The sequence below is a fragment of the Branchiostoma belcheri genome, unplaced genomic scaffold (assembly GCF_001625305.1).
Source record: "Branchiostoma belcheri isolate BF01 breed outbred unplaced genomic scaffold, Haploidv18h27 scaffold51, whole genome shotgun sequence".
Taxonomy (NCBI): Eukaryota; Metazoa; Chordata; class Leptocardii; order Amphioxiformes; family Branchiostomatidae; genus Branchiostoma; species Branchiostoma belcheri.
The window spans coordinates 93,485-118,915 of record NW_017804143.1 but is presented as its reverse complement, the minus strand read 5'-3'; the positions used below and the strand labels follow the sequence as shown (position 1 = coordinate 118,915).

The following is a 25,431-nucleotide window of genomic DNA, read 5'->3' as shown; positions in this document are numbered from 1 at the left end:
TAGCTATATTACACCGAATGACTTGTTACACCCAGTTTTTGCACATTTAACTGCAGGAGTTGTTTAACTTGAGCTTTCTAGTGATGATGCCCCAACTGTACCTAGTGACAACGAGTTCCATTCCACGATCATAGTTCTTGGAAAATACGAGTTTTTGAAAACCTTAATTCAACGGTTGGTAACTTAACTCTAATACTTGTAGGCATGACTGTTTCATGTTCTTTTCTGGGCCGGTATTAGATACTTAGTAGTTGGCACATCCACCAGTTTATTAGTCATTTTGTACATCATGCATTGTCTGGACATTTTTCGTCTGTCTTCAAGATTTTCGTCTGTCTTCAAGATGCCTCCCACGTCCAGCTAACAGCAGTGAACTGACCAGAATGACCCCAAAACTGAGTTACCATTCCTTTCCACATGCAGGGCAGCCCGTGTCATTTACGTAACGACACGGAAGGGATTCATAAACATCAGGCTGGCTCATGGCAGGCTATGAGTGGGTGTGCGCATAATGAGAGCATGATAACATCAGTGCACTTAAGTGTCGTATGGTGCACTTGATCCACGTGATGCCATGTAGGTTAATTATCATATTTTGGTCATTATCATTCATGATTAGTTCTGTATTTTTTATTGCGAACTGTTAAAGATATACTGGTATCACATTTTAGCATCAATCATTGAGAGATAATTGGTGCATATTGGAGGTGCACTAGTGCACTTGATCCACGTGATGCCATGTAGGTTAATGATCATATTTTGGTCATTATCATTCATCTTTGGTTCTGTATTATATTCTATTTTTGTGATCTGTTAAAGATATGCTGGTATTACATTTTAGCACCACTTAGAGATACTAGTAATTGGTACACTTTATTTTTTGGAGGTCATGGAAATAGTGGAGACAGCCTGGATTGTGGCTTACGTGGGCGGGCGCCCGGCATGGATGGGTTTTGATTACACCTGTACTCTATCTCTATGGCAATCACTCGAGATCTTTATTTGCAATCAGAAACAGATTCATGTACAGATATACAGATTTTTCCGAGTATGATGACCGTGTCAGTCCCTACACCTGAGTGAGGAGGGTTGACACGGTGGCCTTTGCGTGGATTTCAATAACAGGTTGCGAATCTGAGACCCCCACACTTGGGCATCCGTCTTCCCCAGCGGATCCATACACCTGTACTAACGGTGCCCCTACTTATGGAGAGGAGCTTGATTACACATGTACTAACGATGGCCTTAGGGCGTTTTTTTTATTAAAGCATATGACAAGTCTTCAATCGTATAACCATCAGAGCCGACAGAAGGCTTGTCTCAGATGCCAGGCCGTGATGTATGCTCGCCATCGCCCTAATGATTGGTTATCCAATCCTGCAGATGTTGTAATTATGGCGTTACGACGATACTATCATTTGTTGTTCGCCATCTTCTAATTAAGGATGGTTATAGCTCAATCCTTGAACAAACAACTCGATTCCTGGTAGAGAAATCTTTGGGTGTAAACGAACCGCGCAGATATCATGCATGTGGCGCACGTTATCTAAACAGTACTGCAACTTTGAATCATTTTATGAGATCTGACAATCCTGACACAGAACGTACTCCCCCCTTCTCCGCAGGCTGAAAAATAACAACATCGGAAGCCTCCAAAGCCTTTCAGTTGCAGAATAATTGTCGCCACCTGGCTTGAGACAGGTCAAAACGTTCCTTTCTTGTTCTTTCGAGTTCCTATCAAACCATTCACTGATCTGTGCCGACATGTAGTAAGACAAGGAAGCCACCCTCACCTGCCTGAGCGGCGTACGTGAGCAGCAGGATCAGGCAGCACCACCACCTCTGTAACCTCCGTGTTCCCGCCATGTTCACTCTCCTCTTCACTCCCTCAATCTCCGGGAATAGCCTGGATGCCAGGCCCCGGCGCGACACAGTACTCCTTTCGGCGGGGGGAGGCCACAAGCCCCGATCCCAGAGTTAGGCAGTAGTATATCTCTCTAATCTCTCTGACGGAGTGTCTGTGGTAAGATTTTCGGAGCCCGGGATCTAGCCTGTACACTGCGCCTGGCAACAGTCTGGCAGCCAGGCTAATGCGGGAATGACGCACGTCATCAGCCCACACTTGACAGAACGCTGCTGAGCTAGACGCTCCGTTGTGAAGTATCGATGATCCCGGTATGAGGCTAAAGTGCCTTATAATTACTTTTATGGATGACATCCTATAAAGACCCTCAAACTAGTGCGCGCGGGCAAAAAAATGCTGCTAAACCACAGGAATACAAATCTGGTATTGTGAATTCGCGGTTGTACATTGCGACTTTTACGACAAGCCTGCACATGTTGGCCTTTTGCGGCATCTTAAGAACAGGTGTGACGGAGATCTCGCACCCCATGATTTTGCACCCCCCCGGGGCGAGATCACTAGCAATCTCGAACCCCCCGGGGCGAAATCGCTAGCGATCTCGCACCCCCCAAGCTAGTGTTTTCGCACCCCCCAAACTAGTGTTTTCGCACCCCCCGGTGATCTCGCACCCCCCCGCCAAACATTTTGAAAATTGTTCTGTCTGCCCGGTATATAGTTGAAACTGCATTTTAGTGTGATAAAACCATACTTTAATGTTGTAATCGAGAGTTTTACAAGTTTCCCTGGACTAATGTGACGTATTTCAGCACAGCGCAATAATGGTGACTGTGCCCAATGATTGGTTGCAATAGTGTCCCTTAGTTCCAAGAAGAATGTGTGATTAATTCAACGTTATGTCATTCTTCATTATTGATTTTTTAAAAATCATTTTTAAGACATGACCAATATTTCTCTGCTTAGCACCACACATTTATTTGGTAAGCTGTTCTATGTCATAGATCAAGTGTAATAGATTGACATTCCTGAGGAAGATTTTAAAATTGTCAAAAGTCTTAAATAGGGACAGAAAAAAATCTCGAAGCCTGGTCCCGTCGGAAAAATAAAACTTTGTGACATTTTTGAGTAAGAATAATTGCTATAAAAGCTATTGAATGTTAAAAATATTACGGGTTTAAAAATTAAAAAAAGTCACCGGGGGGTGCGAAATCACTGGGGGTGCGAGATCTCTGTCACACCGGCACTGTACTGAGTTCTTAAGTTCAGTGGAGCTTCGGCAGCTTGGGTGCCGTCCTCCGTAGTTACCGCTGGCTCCCTAATTGTCGCTAGCTAACATGGACCTCAGAGGAGGTGATTTTTTAGGCGAAAGAAAATCAATGCGCGCATCTAGATATCATACAGGAAATTGACTCAGTGTGGCCTAATCTCACCTCCCACAGACGTTGGACCCAGGTGCTGGATTGAAACGCGTAAGAAATGGTGAAGGAGTTAGGATTAGGCGGAACCAAGTTAGATATTTTTCTGTCGCAGTCGATTTTCAAGAGCAAGGCACGGAATTTTTTTCCTAAACATAACGATCTTAGAAGAGCGGTATTGAAATCATAAAATTAACAGATTTGCGTACCTTGTAGCAGGGTATGGTGGCATATGAATTGTCAGGGAGAAATATTGATTTTTAATCTTTTGCCCCTCCTCCTTAATCACAGCACTAGAAAGGTTGGTCATGTTGAATACGCCAGTACCGTAATGATGTATGGATAGTACAGGCATCTGTTGAGATTTTAATTGTGAAATATTGCCGAGGAGATCGCCCCCGCACGCCGCCACATTCTGTTGAGCTGCAGGTTCAGTCGTCCTCTATTCAAATCACACCCCCGCCCCCGTTCAAACCGACATCGGAGAGTATTATCTCCCTCTCACTCTCACACTTTAATAAACATAATTACCGAATTAGGCCTTACTGAAGAAGCTGTTTAGATGTAAGAAAAGACTAACTGGGTTTTACGGTAGCCTCGAATTTTATTAAATATACTTTTATATCGATAAGTCACTCATTTTAATCACAGCATTGTATGTTCGAAACACCCTCAATGGTCATAATGGTGAGCAAATTAGAGACATGCATATTGGAAGCTACTTAGTTTCTGAGAATTCGAACTCTAGCTAAAAGTGATTACCTGTTCCATACGGCGCTGTGTGGGAACAAAGCCGACAGACAACAGACTGTGTGCGTGTAGGAGTCTTGATATGGCAGCCGGGGGCGGGTAGAGCTATAATCTTTGTTCAGAAGCCGTGACTTTTTTTTCAAGAGCCATGAAACGTTAAAACCTTAATTCGATACCACTTTGCAGACTTACGTCTGAATTATATTTACAATTCGTTTTATGGTCTTTGTACAGGATCCATGATCTTTTTTCAAAAGCTGTCATCTTCGTTCAGGAGCCACAAATTAGCCCTTATAAAAAAACAATTGAGTATCAGTCCTTACCCAAAACGCAGATGAAAGCGTTTTGCCTTTGGTAAGCCAACAGTTGTCCATGTTCCTGTTTCTGTAATACACCTCATTTTAAAGAAAGATAAAAGGCAAACAGCTACAACCATACATTTCCCTTTTTCCGGATACGCGCACTAACACTGTAAAAAAAATGGCGGAGCTGAAATTTACCACGACAGTGAGAACTTTGTAGCCTATACCAGCTTAAGACATGTCTACTCAAGCAACCGGGTGCGGCAAACAGTTTTCTCTACCGATCCAACTCCCCTGGCATGTTATCTCTCTCTATTTCACCGATTTTCTACTCTTTCCAGCCGCCTCCCGAAGCCTGAAAGAGGCTGGAAACTTTGCCACAACTACCGTAAACTTCTTTTGTGTGGACCTTTAATTACTTGAGAAGACAAGCCTTAAGCCGGTACTTGAGTGGCCCTGGGCGGCATTACCGTCGACACGCGATCCTTTTGTGGTGTCCCTTGCCAGGATGACCTCTGACCTAGTCACACCCTTCGTGTTTTTGTATGTACCTGTCGTGTGATGACTGAGTAGAAAGACGATATCCATTCTCATCACGCTCCCTTACATTTTGTGATAAACCCCTTTGCGTGTTTGCGTGGTTGACAGGGCAACTTTTTGTTGCTGGAGTAACCTTATATCAATGACCTAGCGAACGTACCTATGATAGCGTGCGGCCTAGTGGACGGAATATCCCGGCATTTGAAGCTTATTTCGTACCTGGCAGCAGCTCAGGAGATCTAGAGGACCGTTAGACATTTTTTTTACCGTCACTATGAAGACCGCAGTGGCCGTGCTTGTCCTTGCCGCTGTGTTTGATGCAGCAGTGGGGAACACCGGAGTGACTTTCACCAACAATGCCTACCTGGACGAGAACATGAACGTTTTTCTGCAGGTAAGAGACACAGACCTTGTTGGTAAGGTTCTGGGTTCGAGTCCTGACACCGATCTTGTGCCCCTGGGAAAGGCACTTTACACGACTTTCCTCACTTTACTAGGATGTAAATGTATATGCCATGGGTGATCATTAGCCATGTTGATTTGGTTATATGAATGAAATCCTCTAGGAACCCTGATGACAGCGTGAGATTTGCCGTTGTTTTATTGTTAGTGTGTAAACAGCTCCCACGCAATTGAGCCTCTGGCTGCCAGGTGGGATAGGCTGTATAGAGACTTTAATGTATTTTAAAAATTGAATTGAATAAACCATTATTATTATATGTAGTGGAGGAGGGACGAGTCTACCGTCACCATGCAGCTGGAGGTGCAGACCCGCGGGATGGTCGCTATCGGCTTCTCTCCCAACGGAAACATGCCGGCCTCGGATATCTTCGCCGGATACGTGGGCGACGACGGGCAGCCTTACTTCCACGTAAGTCACATGTCTTTAATCTTTTTATTCAGGAGTAATTAATAACGTGAGTATACAGGAACCATCCCAGTTAAGCCACAGAGATAACAAAAATATTGAATATATTCTGAAATAAATAGATAGGTGTGGTACACGCATGTAGAACTGATGTAGCCTGTCTGTCTGTCAGAACGATCCTGACTTTATTGAACTTTATCCTGTGCTGTTTTCAACCTCGAGAATTCGGCTGATCACGACCGTTTGTATTTGAAGCTGAAAGGCAAGATCACTGCCGTCAACCCACCAATTCATCCCTGTCCAACTCTGTTGTACTCGTAACGTAAATATATGCGAGTATTTGAAAGACATAGGGGACATAGGGGACCTTCCCGGTGTGAGTGGTTCAAACCTTACAGTCCGGTCTTACAGCTTGCACATGTAAGTACATGTACAAAACTGGTGTGTTACGCTTAAAGACGGTTTACCGGTTATGCGAAACAAACAAACAAACAAACATACCAGAACTCTCTCATTGGTTAAACCACCGTTTGTCTTATATATAATTACTTTCATTGCCTGAACTGCTGAATCATGACATCAGGATCGGTCTATTGTTGTTCCTTTCACCTCATGTCGTGGTGACAAATGACCACAGCGTTACATAATACGCAACGAAGGAAAGAAAACAGACTGGTTCTGTTAGGCCACACAAAGGAATTTCTATAGATGACGTCCTCTGAAGACCCCAAATCTTGTGCGAGAGCGCGAGAAAAACAAAAAGGGCCGAAAAAAGTTAAGATGCCTACATATCAAATATACCAAGGGACGGCAAATGTTGGGACACAAATTCAATGAGAGAACACCGTGTAACAACCAACAAGTCTTTTATTCGTCGTGGGAACAGCTATAATCAGTGGAACAGCAGTTTTCCTTTCATCACACCTTCCCTGATCCCACTGTCGTGACTCTTTGGTCATTATTACTAGCCTCTACCAGGCTTGAGGAGGCGGCTGGAAAGAGTAGAAATCGGCCAAAATAGAGAGATAAGCATGCCAAGGGAGTTTGGCCGTTGCTCTTTCCAGCCGCCTCCTCAAGCCTGGTAGAGGCTACATTATTACAGCAAGGAGGTCAACCTCCTTGGTTACAGGAAGTGGGATTTCTTGTTTTCCTTCTGGGAACAGGATAAAATCAATGTACGCGGACGTCATCCATGGAAATTACATAGTGTGGCCTTACAGTTCTTAGCCTGGGTACCATCATAAATGGATGATTTGGGCATATGGATGGTACCCAGGCTATACAGTTCTATGACTTATGAATATGGGCTGTGATATGTTTCGTCGCCTCAGTTCTTGTTAAACAAAGTTTATGATCTCAAAATTGTTACGTTGGAATCTGTTTTTTTAGCCCTATCGCATCAGATTTTGAGTGTGTGAAGGATGCCATCCATAATATTTATTTGCTGTGGCCTTATTGAGATAATCGTAACGCTTTTGTAGTTCTGTTCTGTTGGTAGCTCAGCGGTGTTTGCGCTTCATATATCATGAACTCACCGGGGCTTGTTTACAGACCACTTAGAATCAACACAAGTAAAGCATGGTTCTGAACATCCATTGTACTTCGCTATTTATACTATTACAGTATTTAAATCCTCGTCCGTTAATTAAACCAATACATTACTAGGCGGTGACAGTATCTTGGCGTAAATTCAGTGGCGTAAATCTACTCGCCTATCGAACAGTTTCCAGCTCGCTATTGTACACATAGAGGTATCCATGACATTTTGTCAAGTCTTCATCTTTGCTAACACTGTGTTAGCTGCAGATCACATGTTTAGGTCATACAGCAAGAATTCAGTAGTTTTAACTAGTGCCGTGATACCGATTAGATTCGACAATACAATGCCCTTTCCAGTTCCAACAAATTTATGAAATACAAAAACACTTCCTTGATCGAAGTCTGAAATCTCCGAAGTTTCCGTTTGGCCATGAATAGCCTTCACATCTCTGACGTCACGTATAACGCCCCTACTATAGGATTATTACGCGGAGGCGCAGGAACATCCGGTCTATGACGGCGACTCTAACCAGAACTACTTTGACGTCCTCGCCACCGAGAATGACACTCACACCATCGTGTGCTTCACCAGGAATATCGTAATGTGCAACTCCGACGATAGGACCATCATCGTAAGTACTTGAATGGAAGTACTGTTTTGGGTGGCACTAACTTATGTATGTATGTATGTATGTATGTATGTATGGGTTCAAAAGTGAGTGGGTGGAGATTGGGTCTTATTTGATTGAGCGAGCAGGTTTTGACCCTGTATATTTACTTCCTAAAAGTTTGAAGTCTATGATTTCTTGTTGTGTTTTGGCGTGCGTTTGTATTTGTGAGACAAGCAGAGGGGGTTTGAGAGAGGAGGAGAGAGAGAGAGAGAGAGAGAGATTGAGAAATAGAAAGTCACTTTTAGGATTGTGTTCTCGCCGCCTACATTGGCTACATATAACTGCAAGAAGCAGTACTCGAGTCAGAAGCTGTGAGGAAAGTGTCTGACAGGCACTAAACGTACATGTAAGCAGGTACGGTGAGAAACATGACCAGTTGTGTAAGAAGAAAACACGTATAGCCTATGTCCTTCCAACCTGATGAAATTATTTTCGTCATACTTGTAACACTTGTTCCTTCTATCCTTGTACCTCAGTTATCTAACTTAGTGCATTTGGCCCATGTAAGGCGTGAATATGCAATAAAGTTCATTGTCATTGTCATTGTAAGTTATACCTGGAATGTTTCACAAGTATTACCCTTACATCGTGTGCAGAACGGAACCAACCGTGTGATCTGGGCCTACCACGCCGACGACCCGACCAGCCCGAGGTCTCTGCTGTACCACGGCGCCACCAACCGGGGCAGCCGCAGTCTCCACATCCTCTACCCGCGAACCGAACCGGCGCTGCCCGCTGACGTCCAAACCCTGGAACTTTTGAACCAAAACGTAAACTAAACATCTTCTATTCTAAGTCACCTATTGAAATTAAATCACCTATTTAAATCACCTATTTCACATTTCCCATAATGTACCTTCATATTACCCATAATGCACCTTCAGATTTCCCATAATGAACCTTCATATTACCCATAATGTACCTTCATATTACCCATAATGCACCTTCACATTTCCCATAATGCACCTTCATATTTTCCCAAAAATCTTCTATTCTAAGTCACCTATTAAAATTAAATCACCTATTTCACATTTCCCATAATATCAATGCATGCTACCTCTCTATTTGGCCGATTTCTACTCTTTCCAGTCGCCTCCCGACGCCTTGTAAAGGCTAGGTTTTAGCTGGCTTTGTTCCTGGGAAAAAACTGTCGTGCGCCCGTTTTGCGATCTCTAAAGGTGCATTATTGTGAAAAATGTAGCGGGATGTCTGACGCCTGTCTATATTCTACAGTACACCGTTCCAAACACTTCGGACACCACCTACCTGTGCAGGGGGTACAAGGTACCGGACCTGGGCGGGAAGAGACACCTCATCAGGGTACGTCAACATACTCACTCAGGGGCGTAGGTCACATGTGTGTGTGTATGTATGTGTGTGTACGTTTGTGTGTGTGTGTTTGTTTATGTGTTTTTGTGTGCGTCCGTGCCTGCGCGTGTGTGTGTGTGTGCGTGTCTGTGTATACGTACACGCCAGTGTGCGTACTATGTGTACGTATTTGTGCATGTGCGTGTATGTTTGTGTAAACGTATTTGTAATTATGTGTATGCTTGTGTATATGCGTGTGTATGCATGTACGTGCTTGAACGTGTGCGTGTGTGTGCGTACGTGCTTAAACGTGTGCGTGTGTGTGTATATATGTACGTGTTTGCACGTGTGTGATTGCGTATGCATGTGTATGTGTGTACGTGTACGTCTGTGTGTGTGTTTGTGTGTGTGTGTGTTTGTCGTGTGTGTTTGTGTGTGTGTGCGTGCGTACTCTGTGTATGTGTACGTGCCATTTTTTCAAACGTGCAGATTTGTGATTCGCAACATTTTGCTTTTGCTTCAGTGGGAGCCGGTGATCCAGCCTGGGAACGAGGGCGCCGTGCATCACGTGGTTGTGTACTCGTGCGGAGTTGAGCCTGACCCTGACACGCATGATGGCGGGGAGTACACGTGCTACTCCAACATGCCCGGGGAGTGGTACCATTGCAGCATCACTCTTCTGGCCTGGGCTATCGGAGGATCGGTCAGAAACGTCTTCAATCTTCCTTTCACGTTTTGTTTTCGTTTGGCGAAGCTTGAATCCCAGGCACACATTCACGATTTGGCCCTCCCGAGAACTAGCCTAACGCCCGCCAACAATGGTTTGTTTGTTTGTTTGTTTGTTTGTTTGTTTAGATCTCCATTAGTATGGAAGTCAACTCCATACTATTCTTCCTGGAGTCCACGAAATACAATGAAATAACAATAATAATGATGATAATAATTGCTTTTAGCAATAATAATAAATAAAACATACAAATCATACTGAAATTATAACAACTTGAGACAGAATCAATCATAGAGAAAAACAAATGAATTGGAGATCAGAGGTCAAATAATAGATGGTGGGTCGACTGGCGTTCTGCTACTGTTCTGCTGTGACAGCCGAATGTTTCGAAATGTTTTTAACATTCGTGGGGCGTGTGGGAGGGTCGATCATAGTTCGCTGGTTTTCGACCGTAAGTCAGAAAAACACCAAGCCAACTATCTATATCCGAGAGTAAGTCAGCAGTGTTCGGGGCGTGATCAAATTTGATTCAGAATTAACTCAAATTCGGAAAGTCGTGAGTGTGTGAGTTGGTATTCACTTTTATCATTATCTTATGTTCCTTCAGTCCTTTGACATGCCCGAAAACGCTGGGATCTCCGTGGGAGATACGAATGATCCGAGATTCCTCATGGTGGAAACACATTATGACAACCCCGAGCTGAGAAGCGGTAAGTCGGTTTATTCGACAGCACTGTCGGTGGCCATATGCCCAAATCATGCAAATGCCGTTTTTCTATTAGCTGAATTGCTTATTCCCGATTGACTGTCGGTCACTTGTCCCAAATCTCACTCTCTTATTGGCCTAATCGCTAATTTTGATTGACAGCCAGGAACGTTAACGGTTTATTACATCTCAGTGACACAGTTAGTTGAGCATTGAAATAGAAAATGACCGTTTGCAATTGGAAAACTCCTTACACAAGTTAAACGACTAGCTGTGACAGCTATGAGGTAGTGCCTTTGGTCTTGCCTTTGGCAAATGAGGACCTGTATATACATGTACGCCTACCCATCTGTCGCAAGCGACAGGAGATTCCAAGAGTGCCTTTGGTCTGCCCAAGTCTGCCCATGGGTAAAATGCTAACCATATGTTTTAAAAACACCCCAGACATCGTGGACAGTTCCGGATTGCGGCTCTACCTCACCGCCACCTTACGGGAGAACGAAGTTGGTAACCTACAGGTGGGCGCTGATGTGAGCCAGTACCACAAAATTCCGCCAGGGAGCGCTTCTCACACAACTGTCGCTCACTGCTATTCCGAATGTCTGCAGCAGGTAAGTGTCTAAATGGTGTTTTTACCCTCCATGTAATGGGGGTATTGTTTTTGGTCCGTTTCATGTTTTGGTCTGATATCTGAAGATCGGTGAAAAGGAACTGTATGATATTTGGCAGATTGATGGATGGGGCCTTGGAGATTGTGTAGGTTGACTTTGAGCCCCTGGTGATTGACCTTGGTACTGCAGTTTAATTTTTATTCTATTGTTGGCGCGTTATGGACTGTTTGTGCGATATTAAGGTAGCATATAGTTGTTATTATTATGGTTTAGTGGTTTAAATTTGGGTTTCCTAGCTGTTTGCGTTTGATATTTACAAAATGTTTAACGTTGGTCTTTTTGTGTTGAATGTTTTGAAAATCTGGTGGATGGTTTGGTATAATTTTTGGTATGTGGGTAGCTGTTGAGTCTCTTTGTGTTTTAGAGTGCATTAGCAGGTTGTCGTACATTTGTATTGCTTAATTTAAAAGGATTTCTACATTATCACCCCTATTTTATAGTAGTGTGGTCTTTGTTGACCCCAATTGGGATACAGTGTATCTATTTTTACCTCCTGTTTGACAGGCTATATATTTTTTTGGTCTGGTTGTTTTTGGGTCTGCCGGCCTTGCTAATGGGGTGGTTTGTTTGTGTTGTGATTGATAGCGAGTAGGAAACAGACATCTGTGCCTCTGTACCCCCCCCCCCAACCTCTGTTACCAATTAGTGATGTAAATAAACTACCTCCGACCGCGTGGTCGGGGCCAGTCTTCTCCTGAACATACCTATAACAATGAACACATGCGATAACATAAAAAGGAACCCTAACAACACCAACCTCGTTCATGGAGGGAAGATGTCTATTGCTTGTTTATTCAATGGTTTGTTTTTTATTCAACATTTATTACAAGACATGGTGACGGCGCACACTCATGTTTCTTTCAACTTATTTTCATGCCGCCATCGACGCAGACAAACGCATGAACGAGCAACAGGCATTCTTATTTTCACCTGAGTGAAGAGAAACAATTCGTGTTAATTGCCTTTCCTAGGGGCACGAGATCGGTGCCATGGCAGGATTTGAACTCGGGACCCCTTGATTCCAAACCGAACGCTCTGTCGTTTAATACGCCATATACGACTCCCATGTCTAAATGTTGGCCATGTGGCCTTTTTATCTGGCATTAGGAAATCCCATGCAACTTTTCTAACAAAACATTTCATGCAGCCAGATTTCATTCACTGTATCCTTGTGTTAATCCAGGGCATGGAGGATATTTCGGCGCCTGCTCTGAACGTTTTTGCCGTGTTCGGGCACGCGCACCTGGCCGGTAGGAAGGTGAATATCCGGCATGTCCGCGGGGCCAGTGAGCTTCAGGAGCTGTTCAGGGACGACAACTACGACTTCAACTACCAGGAGACCATCTCGCTGGACGAGCAGAGACAGCTTCTGCCGGTATGTACCTTGCTTCTTCTTTGTTAAATTAAGGCGACCACCTTTAACGTTAATGAATATTCTGTCGCCTGTGAGACTGAAAACTGCTAGTATCTTTGAAGACATAACCACAAGGTGGCCATTAATAAAACCAAAATAAGTACAAACAAGACAAGTTGGTGATGATGGTCAAGTATGAGAATCTACCCGTACAGTAACTACACTGAAACGTCTGGCCGTTTCAAAATCATATCCAGTTTGTTTATTTATTTTGTTTATTGTCCTTTCGCACATAAAAAAAGTAATGGTATAAAAAGAAATTATGTACAATCAAATACATGCAGGAGAGCCCAAGAAACCAGGAGGTTTATCTAGTGGGCTCTCCCAAATCCTGTTGATGATCTCATATTTACAACATTATTTACGTTAACAATTAACATGCATGTCTTAAGGGACAAACAAGAGAAAATTAACTCAAACAAGATAATATAAAGTTAACACGGCAAACTAAATATCTAAACAATAAAGTAAGACAATCAAAAACATATCGTATTCAACAAAAATACATTTCCATTAGTCAAATCATAAGTTAATATGGTAAGAACAACATAAGAAACCAATATTAACGCAAGGAAAATATCGTAGCATAAGAAAACAAGGAAAACAAAAGCAAATCAGGAAGTGGTAGATGGCTTCTCTATTAGGTCAGTTTTTAAATATCGTTTGAAAGTTGGAAGGGATTGGCAATTCTGCTGTGAATGACTTATACTGTTCCAAATTAACGGGCCTCTAAACATTATCGTAAACTGTTTCATATTTGATTTTGTTAGGATTGGCCTTAAATCATTTTGCTTGAATAACTGTTTATTTGGCGTATCTTTATTCATTTATTCATAAAAAACAAACGCCATCGGGAGGGGTAGACATCATTAACCGTTTGTGCTTCTCTCTTGTTCCCCAGGGAGACAGCATCTTGATGGAGTGTACCTACGACACCACGGACAGGAACGGCGTCACTTACGTACGTTACATGATTTTTGTCACTAAATGTAGCACGACAGCTTGGGTACCATCCTACTTGTATGCCGGGGCTCCCATACTCGCTTCCCTAAGAAGTAGTCCTTCTAGCACGACACTTGTAGTGGTCAGAAATATGCTGCACATACATGTACGCCGAGTTTGCAAAGCAAATCGAAAGGGCACACTTATTCTATGTATATTATATCAAACAGTCCTTTTAAGTCTATCCACGTTTTTTTCAACCAAACCACTTATCACATACGTCACAGCATCGTTGTACGCCCGCCAACTAGTTAACTGAATTCATTCTTGGGAAAGTCGTGCATAAGCCGCACGAAATTCCGAAAAAAGACTGTCTTAAGCTTAGAAGCTTGTCGCCAAATGTCGGGGTTGGCTCTGTCACAACGTCCTTGAAAGATCCACGACAACAAGGCCCAATTCCCACTAGGATTAAATTGTCCGGATCGAGCCGAATTGATTCGGTTTGATCCGGCTTCGATCCTGCTTCGAGCCGGATCGAGATGAATCGGAGCCGGATCGAAGAAGCCGGATCAAACCGAATCAATTCGGCTCGACAATTTTATCCTAGTGGGATCGTACGAACGGCATGACTGAGCCGCGGCTTTTAGGTAGTTTTCCAACACTGTATTTTTTTAATGAAACTTTATTGCATGTTCATTCCCCGGGGGGATAAATGCATGGATGTACAAAGTACAATGTACTAGAGAGTACTACAACAATAGTAATAAAGAAAGCTAACATTAGGTCTAAGGTATACAATGCTAAAAATAAAATAAAAAGAAATATATATATATAAGTGGTATTGATCTAAGTTCTAATGGCTTGTTATCTCTTTTTGAAACATTTTGAAACATACTTACATACTTCATTGATGTACAGGGAGGTCTGAAGACTGAAGACGAGATGTGTATTGCCTGGATTCTGTACTACCCCAAGATGGAGCTAGCCAAGTGTGAGAGCTGGCCCATGTCGTACTGGTACCTCTACAGTCTGTCCGCCACTGCCACGGAGTTTAGGTAAACCCCTCCTAGACTTAGCCTCCTTCGCAGTCTCGTGGGCGTTATTTTTGTGAGCGACGCGAGTAATATGCGGCCGCGAGGGACGATTTGCTGCCGAGGGAGTTTTTGCCACGGAGAGAAGGTTTCCCGCTCCAACACTTGTTCACAAATCGCTCACAAAAATAACGCCAACGCCCAACATGACTGCGAAGGAGGCTATCCTAGACTGTCCATCACAATTATCAGCTGTCTTCATGCCTCAATGTCCATTATACAATCATCAGAACTTGCTGGTTTGCTTGTTCATCTTGTTAACCTTAATATGTCAGACAATGCTAAACTGTACCTCATTCTTAGAGGCCCCACGTTGTTACCCTCAATGTACAACTTTAAAACGATGCGACTCACACAAACTTATATTTAAGACACCAGGCGCTTGCAGCTCTGCCGGACTGTTTTTTTATCAGCCAAGTAGATATAGAAGCGTGTGATGACACTGCTTGTACCCCATGTGGTAGGGACTCGTTCCATACTACAATACATTTGAATGTTTTATTTGACATTTCTATGTTTTCGGGGAGACGGGTCGGTATATTCAAACTAAGAAAATGTGACGTTGTGTGGTCAATAGTTGGGTATTTTGGTATATTTTTTTACATCTAGCATCTTCTTTTATTTTTCCTTTATCTCTAGCGTTGCTGAGAATGACTTTGTCGCCACCGCCCCGGCCAACGTGGCGGGCCTGACTGCCGATCAGATACTTGCATCTGACATCACCTGGACGGACGAGCTAAGGGCGGATTTTCAGGTCAGTTCAACTTTATTTATTTATTTATTTATTTATTACACTTAACCACATACATAACATACATGGAGGGCATGGTGGAACAGGTGCACATAAGTGCACCTTTTCAAGGCCACCATGCCCACATTGTTGTTTCAATTTGGATTTCTTTTCAATCACACTACAAAACTAGCCAAGATGTACAATTTGCTCAGATATTATTCCATAAATCCAAACGTTCGCTGAGGTTTTTGCCAACTTTGCACTTCGGCACCTGCCGTGGGGAATAATCTATATAATTCATCAATCGTAAAGGTACATCATTTGGCGAAGTTGAAGTTGTGGAACTCTAGTTCGTACATTGTTTTGTTAATTAGTAGCGCAATGCGATGTTTGTTTCTGCGTATATGTGTTATGTAATCTATGTCATCGTTGTTTTCCCATAGCGAGCAGAAACACAGGCCCAAAGGTTCGAGAGATGCGTGAACAAGAACAATGACCTAGTACACGGCAATGGCACGGTCAGTACAGCCTCACTCTACCTGAAACAACATTATGGAGGATTTAACATTTGTTGCAATACAAACAAACTACACTGCACGTAAAGTTAGATTTACCACTAGTGGTAAATTGGTCTCATTGGTCGAACCGTCATTTTTTTCATTGGTTGAACTGCTAATTATGCTGCATATTTTGTCAAAAAAGGGAGTGGATCATCTACCAATGAGTTTAGACATTGTGGCTGCTTTGGCTTCCCATTGAACGAAATGTTTAAACCTTACACGTGGATGGATTTAACCCATTTTGACCCAGTGACTTGCTTGATTTTGCTTTATCCTTCATTTAGCATTGAAAAAAATAAAATAAAACCTGGACTTCATTATGTTTACCAAAGAACAGCAAATTGTTTTTGCTCTGTTTCATCTTCCGTTCCAAACACATAACAATGACCTGCACCAGACGTCTGTCACCATGGTAACTGGTGTTGGCTTACATCATGTTGCAATTTTATAGCAGGAGGGATTTAGACTCCTGTCACCGTATATATGAATGTTTTTGAGTAAGAATTAACAGAGCAGACCATATGCGAAGGTAAACAGTATGCATTTGCTTTGCAAATGTTGCTTTTCTAGTTTTAATTTCTCTCCATTCTGTGTGCATCCCCAGCGCCCTGTACCGCCCGTGATAGAGTTCCCGTGGGTTGCGGCTGACGAGTGCGCTGGAGCGGACGCTGTCACAGCCAGTATGGTCGCCAACATGCTGCTGGTTGCCTTGGGCTTCGTACTGATAACAGTCATGTGAAACACTCATCTGCATAGTGGTGACTTCATCTGCATAGTGGTGACTTCATCTGCATAATGGTGACCTCATCTGCATAATAGTGACTTATCTGCATGATGGTGACTATCTGCATAATTGCGACCTCATCTGCATAATGCAACTTATGTACATAGTTGTGCCAAACGTTCTTGTGCCTAATGCTGCTCCTCCCATCCTGTAACATTCCTATTCAATATTGGCTTCATCACACAACCCACAAATAGATTATTCAACTTCATTTCGATTTCATTCAATTTCATCCTATATAGCCCCGCCCACTTCCAACGAAACGTAGGAATCCAATATGAGAACATGAAGCTATTTGAAGGACACGTTGGGACACTATTGGATAAAACGAATGAAATCGCCGTAATTTATCCAATAGAAGAGTTTTATTTTTTAATGAGTATTTGAGGGGCATACAAACAACCTCTCATTTTTCGCACTGCTGATTGCTATGCCATCATTGTTTGAACTGCCAACTGTAGTGGATAGCAAGGATAGGTCTATCATCACCCCTTCCTGTCCCCACTGCTTCAAACATTCCCACTTGAGTTGCAACGTTTCCAACATTTGCTCCCACACTTTCAATCACAATTCTTGAACACGGAAAGAACACTGTCAGGTGGACTGATTTTTGTGCCCATATTCCCGGCCTGTGTTGGCACAGTGGAGTGTATCTGAAGCTTAAATGGTCACCTTTGCGGCCTCTCTGTCTGAGCTTGTATTTGCCATGGATCACCACAGTTTGATTTAGTGCGTGTTTATGTGTGTGTTTGTGTGACTTAAATGATTTGCGTAACTTTACGTACCAGTGCCAAAATTTAAACCCTGTATGTAACAGGCTAAAGAACTGCCTGCAGCTGGAAATGTCTTAATCTGTAACGGTGCGGTCACAATTGTTGTACACGGATCGTCGTGCGGTATTTTGATGACGTAGGATTATCACGTGATAGAAGCAACTACCGACATGGACCTAAGACATAACTTAGATTTTCAGATTTGCGACAAGAAAGCTGAATTAATTTGTCAGGACACATAACTATCCTAAAAATACATGCAGTATACGATAGTACGACCATATCGTACGATTGACGTATTTGACCGGCCCTCAACCGACGGTTAAGAAAAGATCTTTCTTTTTGTGACTTTGTGTGAATATTATGCCTGTCTTTAAGACAATACAGATGTTAAACGTTTATTCTTTTTAATTTACTTGTAAGGTATCAATCTCTTAATGAGCCTGTATACTAAGTATACTATACACCTTACATTGTGTTTAAATTAATAAATTCTGCCTTGTACATCAGTTGTCTCCATTGTCTGTTCAAGTGTTCGACGCATAATATGGATGGAAATTGTGTGTGTGTGTATTACAGAATGCCACTGGCTTTTTGCTAAGTTACAACAATACAACTATGTTGGCAAGATTTTAATGTGCTGATATTCAAGTTCAAATTCAGTTCAAAATTAACATAATAGAATGCAAAATGGACCATTCAAAAAATACTTTCACCCCAATAATGGACCATTCCAGATCCCCCAGTTTTTTCTTGAATATACACCTACTGCTCCAATCTGACTCAAGTTATCTGGAATGCAGAAAAACAAGTCTGCGCTATGCCGAATTACAACTTGTGTACGTGACTGGTAAAAAAACGCCAGGAACAAACGTTACGTTATATAAACAAATGACACGATACCCAGGTTTCCTACAATCATATTGATAAGAGAGAGAGGGGGAGAGAGAGAGAGGGGGGGAGAGAGAGAGATTTTCGTTCCCTGCAGTTTTATTGGCAAGATGGCCATATTCGTTGCACACCGTATACATACACACACACGCACACACGCACACACACACAAACACACACACACACACACAAACACACGCACACACACGCACACACACACACACAAACACACACACACACACGTATCAACTTAACTGCCTTGTTGTAAAAATAAGTTGTATAAGAAGGCTTGAAAACTAGAGAAAACACAACAGAAATGGTTCAAAGAAAATTAATATTAATACACACACGTGTCACAAATTCTGCGAGGAAATTAAATTCTATAAACTCTTTGTAGTCCTTCTCCGCAAACTTACGTAAGCTATAAACACAGAAAAATAAGTCTACGATATGCCAAAGGGGAGCTTGTGTACGTGACCAATGAAAAATGATCTCTACAACGAAATAGAAGACACAATAATATGATATTATTTTAGGATAATTTATTATAAGGTACGTGGTACAGCATAAACAAGATCTTAGCCCAGCAGTAAAATACTACATTATTTTCAAAAATACACACTAATACGTAGTAAGTCACACTTGTTGGTTATGCATAAACATCGCAACATCAGACTTCTAGACTAATACAGGCAAGTTAAAAACAGCTAGGAAAGCGATCAGCTCTAGATTGTGTCCCAGCCGAAGTGCTGGCTGGCGGGTGCGCCGCCGGCAGACGGACTACAGCAGGTCTAACACAGCGAACAGACAGATATCCGCAGTGATGGCTGGCCCACGGGAGACACCGCGTCTGGAGGGGGAAGAAATAGAGATGTCAGTCCTCCAGGGGGGCTTCAACCGCCAGGATCCGGAGGTACCGCCGCCTCTTCCCCCCAAACAGTCCCGTCAGGACCCGTCCTGTCACCCCAAACAGACCTGGACGGACCCGTCCTGTCGCCCCAAACAGCCTCAGCAGGGGCTACCGGCTGGTCCGGAGGATCCAACTCACCGCGCTAGACGGAAAGGTGGAAGAAAGGCCCGGAAGGAGCCCTCCCGTCCCCCCGATCAGACTCTCGACCTACCGTCCCGTTCCACCGACCAGGCTACGGGCGAAACTTACCTTCCCCCCGAACAGAGCCCGGGCCCGTCTCGTCGCTTTAGATGGAGACGTGAAAGAAGGGCCTGGAAGGTTGGTAGACTTCCTCAGTAATTGTCAAAATTGTGATATAAAAATACATAAAGAGAGTGGGGTGTGGACAGCTTTTTTGTTTAATTTTTTTAATGATTAATCCTTTTATTAATGGTCAATTTGTATCACTTTTAAGACATTGTATAAAGTATGCTCCTATTCAGCTCATATAACGGCTATATAATGTCCTTTGAAGTAAATAAATAAACCGTTCGTTCCAGATACCGATCGCGTACCAGGTACCGACTCGTCACACGGACGAGACCCCGGGACTACCGCCTCGTCCCCCCGAACAGGCTCCAGACGAACCATCGGTGACGCCGATCCGCCCCAAACAGAGAGACGGAAAAACGGCAGGCGTGTACCGGCACAGGCTACGGGAGGAAGACCTCGTCAAGCTGCCGCTGAACCCGATGTACGGGGCAGATCTAGATCTGCCGTCAGGTCAGTTCTAATTCTTACATTACATGTGCAGAACTAGATAGAACACCACCAGCCTAGAAATGACAACATATACACCTACCCCCACTCCGTCTCTGTTTGGTCCACAAAAAAGCTACAACCGACGAAACACGACCCTATCAATTATGATTATGGAAAGAAAGTAAAATACACTGGAAGAGCAATTTATGGGTAGTAGGTAATTTTTTAAATGAACCTCCAAGTAGTTGTCCAGTATTTGTGGAACATATTTTTACATATATTTCGTGTCTTCAGAAAATTTTTTAAAAAGTTGCAAGAACAAAGCAAAAACCACAACAAAACTAAACAAAAAATCAGATGTTTGTAAACAAATAACATTCCTTTGATAATTTTCAAATTGTGTACCTTAATTTCTAATACCAACACCAGTGCAACATCTACATGTAACACCATTAGTATCTAGCCTCCTTCGCAGACTTGTGGGGCAGCGGCGTTAAATTTTTTTTTTCGGGGAGCGACGCGAGTTATATATGCAGCGGAGGGACGGTTTTGCCGCCAAAAGTGTTTGCCTGGAGAGAGTTTTTCACCGGGACAGTGAAAAACTCTTGAAAAACGCCGCCCCACAAGTCTGCGAAGGAGGCTAATTAGTATAAATGACAACCGCTGCGTCAGCGATTTTTGTTGTTCATGGTGAAATGCGAGCTATGTATACGTAATTTACATCATTACAACTTCAAACTCTCCTTAATGCAAAAAAAAAACACCAAGATGATGAATATGTTTCTGTGCGTGGGCGTTATTGTGGTTTTATAAACATCATAAGTCGTATCTAGCATGCATGTGGATAGGTGTCGTTTTATGGACACCAATACAACAAGGCACGAGTTAATTATATACTTTGGAGACTTTTCGGATACCTCTCGATAAGGAAATAAATTACTAATAAATAAATAAATTAATTAATGATAAATTGCTAACATGTACTTCTCTTTGATTGTAGAACCCGATGACCAACAAACGACTCCCAAAGAAGTGTTTGGGGCAGCCCAAGCCGAGATGACAGCCTCGGGCGGTCCGGCAGACGACAGTCCACCGGCAGACGGCCCCGGTCAACCTCTGAACCGAGATGCCCGCAGCGCCCGGCCGGTCCACTCTACCCAGAGGCCCGGAAGAAAAACCGGCGGTGCCCAGCCTGCAGCGGCCGCCGCACACATGTACGAGGATGGGGAGACGTTCATGGGTCTCGGACAGCCTCTGAACCGCGACGCTCTCGGCGCTCCGACCCTTCCCAAGTCCCCGAGGCCAGGAGGAACCACCGACGGGGCCCAGCCTGCGGCGGCCGCCGCACACACGTACGAGAATGAGGACACGTTCAGACAGGGTCTCGGGCCAGCTCTGAACCGGGATGACGGCCCGCCACCTGTCCCCTCAACACCGAGACCCGGAGGACCGCCCGGCGGGGCCCAACAACTGCCGAGCTGGCCACAGATGCTGCTGAACCCGCAAGCCATCATCAATCAGCTGCAGCCGAACGCCATGTACGACTCCAACGTGAACCATCCTCAAGGTTGGTATATAACAACACAATTGTCTCTTTCATACGTTTCGTGTAATCAGCCATTTTATTCTCTTCTATTGTTTAATGACGAAAGCTAAATACAAAATGCAAACGTATAATTAAAACTAGCAAAGAAATATGAGTTGAGTTCCCACTAATTTTATTTGATTTACAAAGCCATAAATAGCAATTGTTGAGTAATAATCTTCAGTTCTATTTATAATGCCTTAAAACACGCTGACACAGAAATTTTGCTGTTGTTGACAACCACAATGACAATTTCAAAATTAAAACCATTAGGAGAAAAATCTTAATTAACACAATTAATATATTTCTTTACTGTCCCCCGCATAGGCGTCGGACCAGCCCCGGAGAGCCGTACCGTTTGGGAACGATTACGTCATCACCAGTCCCCCCGCCTGCTGATGTGCGCCGCCATATCGTCCGTTACCATGGTAACACTGCTGATCGTGGTGTCTGTACTTCTGACGCACCGCTACTCCCGACCTGGCTACAACGACTCTGTAAGTTTATTGAATTTTTTTTAATTCATATATGAATGATTGTGAAAAAAAGCTGACAAAAAGACAAAAAGCACATGAGATGGGAATACCACTTTTCCATCATCGTTGACTTCCAGATAAAGACTTTATCTTAAAAAAATGCAAAAAACATGGCATTGTTTATTTACCACTTTACAGTCGGCTACAAGCACAGAAGGACCTAACACCTTTGGTGGCAGTACTGCCTGGCAAAGTTCTACTGCGGTGACGAGACCTGACGAAGTACTGACCTTGATGACAGCTGCTGACGTCATCAAGGTCAGTACTTGTCAGTATTTATGATTAGTTTTTGGATTGTTGCACATCCTCCACACTTGCAGCCATGGTAGACATAAAACAGAAGACGTCTAAGCTGTATCCGTGACGCCCAAACATGTAACAACGATGTAACTATTAATATAAGATGGCGTTTGTCAGCTATGATTTCTTCAAACCGCGTTGTCTTTTGTATCACAACCAATGTATTGTTTGTTTGTTTACCTCTTCACAGCCGGCTACAACTACATCAGGACGTAACACCGCTGACAGCACTGCCTGGCGAAGTTCTACAGCGCTGATGAAGACTGACCAAGGGGCATCGGCTGATGTCATCAAGGTCAGTACTAGTCAGTGTTCCTTGGGTTTATGGTGGCTGCTCATTTAGGATAATTGAACCCATGGTAGACAAACTAGACATAGGAAAAGAAGTCAAGCACTATATTTTATCATACACATTGTATGCACATTGTAATTTTAGGTATCTGGCAATTGCAACATTGGGTAACGAGAGGGGGTGCAATGTACTGTTACAGTACATACCGTTGATTACTGTTGTTCTGTATGTATATTGTGTGGCGAAGCAAAATAAGCTGTAACTTGATTGTACGTCACATTGTCCTTGTCTTTTGTGTAATGATAATAAAACAGGGACATAGAACTAAAGGCCACTATTGGCGACTTCAAATTTGTATCCAAGATGCCCTAACAATGTCCATTGGTATATCAGTTGAAGCTCACAGTAGACAAGTTCGTTACAAACACGTGGTCCTTCGTGACGATAGGAAGTTTTGTCATTCTTTAGGCTCGATAGGTCTTTTCACTACAGGAAATCACAGACAGAAATCGAAATGGAAATTATGGAATTTTTCTCATTCTTGTTGCAGTTATGGTGGTTTGTTTACAATTTGACCCGTTCTAACTGTTTAGGTGAGTCCGGTCCACGGACGTGGTCCCTCACACTGCATCACTTCAACAGCAGGGCCTGCACCAATCAACAAGCCGGTTTCAACCGCCACTGAAGGTTTGTGATATGTAATAATCTGCCAACACATTAACGCATCACAATAGGGAGGGGGTACTGACATGATTAAGTATGACATAAGTAAGTCGACTGTGCAACAGACTGACAAAGAGAAAGTTTGACGTGGATTGCATGAAAGGGAATAAGGTCAATCTTTTGTTCCCGTAGATCACGGCAGCAGGGCACCCGTCATCACCTTTGGCGATAAGTCGGGGGCTGGAAAACTGCGCGGCGCACGCGGAGTCGTGGTTTCCCCAGACAATAAGATCTGGGTGGCTGACCAGACCAAAACCCGTCTCCAAGTGTACAGCATGGCAGGCGCCTTCCTGTATCCGTTTCCGCAAGGTGCACCAGGGCTGGGGTATCCGGCAAAAGAGCCATATGATGTGTCCATCGACAGAGATGGTCACCTGTGGGTCTTGATGAGTGGGTACCCTGCCAGCCCTGACTCCCTGGTGCAGTTGGACAGGGAAGGTCAGCTCAAAGCCAAGTTTGACCTCCCTGGCACTACACCATGGGAGGTGCACAGCGGAATGGCTGCGGGCTTGCGCAACAACCACGTTATCGTCACCTGGTCTGACGGTGCCTTCAGTGGCGGTGTGCAAGCCTTCCAGCCGGATGGGAAAGTCGTCTGGGATGGCCAACGGCGGATGAAGACGCCGACGAACGTCGCCGTGAACGGAGAAGGCAACATCTTCGTCTCCGACTTCAACACCCACTACATCTACAGGTTCGATGAGAACGGGCGGTACGTGATGAGGTTCGGAGGAGCAGGAAGGAGTGGTGGCGACCTGAATCATCCTCGCGGCATCTGTGCGGACAGTTCCGGTCACATCTTGGTGGCGGACAGAGACAACCAGCGCGTGGTGGTGTACACAGACCGGGGTGAGTATGTCCGCCACATCGCTGTCCGTGCTAAACTCCCAACAGGGGTTGCAGTGGGGCCGGGAGGACAGTTGGTTGTGATCAACCATGACACAATCACTGTCTTCCCCCGCTACTGACAATGATGCACAAAGATGCATGGCCCTTGTGGCATGGTTATGCAAAATTCTATAACCATACGCGTACATCTTAGTTGGCCTCGTATTGTGTACTTGTTAAACAGCAGCATACCTAGTTTTGAAACGTTTGAATACCATGATGGACACCTGTCATTCTGCCTGTCAGTCTTTCCTATCCAAGTGCTGCCAACCTGCTCTTACGCTCACATTATTTCCTGTTTCTGATCTTTGGCCTGTCATGATCAATATTCCCCTACCCACGTGATGTCAACTACTCATTACGGACAAACAAACCCACAAACCCACAGGTCAGCCACAAGGAGAAATTAACACTATAGGGAAATACTTAACTGACTTTGTACTAGTATGTAGACGGGAAACCTGTATTGTTGTTTGTACTGTAAACGTAAAGAAGAGCTCAACTCCAGAACCAATATTCCTTTTGCTATAGAGCTCTTTGCTATATATCTCTTTGAATCGGCAAAGAGATTTGTCCCATTGGCAGCCGTTCTTAATATTGCATCAAGGTGGCCTAAAAGAGGTAGAGGTGATTTGAATCAAAAACTAAGAGTGATCTTGAAAATGATGTTAAACGTTGTAGTCTTTTCAACGTAGTTGCCCTCTTGCTTTGGGCCAAAATTTACTTGGATCTGTAGCAATTATTGTATAGGCTCATGTATAGAAAACAAGAGGACTCTGTATAGGGAAGGGGGTATTATTCAGTAACTGCATCTTTGTTTACCTGTGGTGACGACATTACTATTTATCTACCTAGTATACGTAGTTGATGAAACTTTTGTGTGAGTTTTGCCTTTTTTTTTAATACAGAA

The 25,431-nt window shown here is 43.6% G+C and overlaps 2 protein-coding genes across 2 annotated transcripts; both read left to right on the top strand.

Annotated features, from left to right (window-relative positions):
* Window positions 1-4,909: 4,909 nt before the first annotated feature.
* Window positions 4,910-17,986, top strand: LOC109480486 (DBH-like monooxygenase protein 1 homolog). The gene is made up of 14 exons (XM_019782687.1): window positions 4,910-5,262; window positions 5,593-5,739; window positions 7,755-7,907; window positions 8,543-8,716; window positions 9,180-9,266; window positions 9,778-9,957; window positions 10,589-10,691; window positions 11,132-11,298; window positions 12,542-12,733; window positions 13,674-13,733; window positions 14,633-14,769; window positions 15,445-15,559; window positions 15,982-16,056; window positions 16,703-17,986. Exons 1-14 carry the CDS (start codon window positions 5,143-5,145, stop codon window positions 16,835-16,837), a joined length of 1,845 nt encoding a protein of 614 aa, XP_019638246.1. The 5' UTR covers window positions 4,910-5,142; the 3' UTR covers window positions 16,838-17,986.
* Window positions 17,987-19,369: 1,383 nt separating this feature from the next.
* LOC109480421 lies at window positions 19,370-24,601 on the top strand. The gene is made up of 8 exons (XM_019782610.1): window positions 19,370-19,668; window positions 19,996-20,071; window positions 20,107-20,218; window positions 21,198-21,764; window positions 22,110-22,279; window positions 22,809-22,913; window positions 23,504-23,597; window positions 23,766-24,601. The coding sequence occupies exons 1-8, from the start codon at window positions 19,370-19,372 to the stop codon at window positions 24,599-24,601; spliced, it is 2,259 nt and encodes a 752-aa protein (XP_019638169.1).
* The last annotated feature ends 830 nt before the right edge of the window (window positions 24,602-25,431 follow it).

Bases quoted from the DNA above. Each gene is read 5' to 3' on its own strand.
- LOC109480421 (XM_019782610.1), top strand. From the start codon at position 19,370: ATGGCTGGCCCACGGGAGACACCGCGTCTGGAGGGGGAAGAAATAGAG. The intron at 20,072-20,106 runs CTCCAGACGAAC...CCGATCCGCCCC, and splicing joins GCCTCGTCCCCCCGAACAGG to AAACAGAGAGACGGAAAAAC. The intron at 20,219-21,197 runs GTCAGTTCTAAT...CTTTGATTGTAG, and splicing joins AGATCTAGATCTGCCGTCAG to AACCCGATGACCAACAAACG.
- LOC109480486 (XM_019782687.1), top strand. From the start codon at position 5,143: ATGAAGACCGCAGTGGCCGTGCTTGTCCTTGCCGCTGTGTTTGATGCA. The intron at 5,263-5,592 runs GTAAGAGACACA...TATTATATGTAG, and splicing joins ACATGAACGTTTTTCTGCAG to TGGAGGAGGGACGAGTCTAC. The intron at 9,267-9,777 runs GTACGTCAACAT...CTTTTGCTTCAG, and splicing joins GGAAGAGACACCTCATCAGG to TGGGAGCCGGTGATCCAGCC.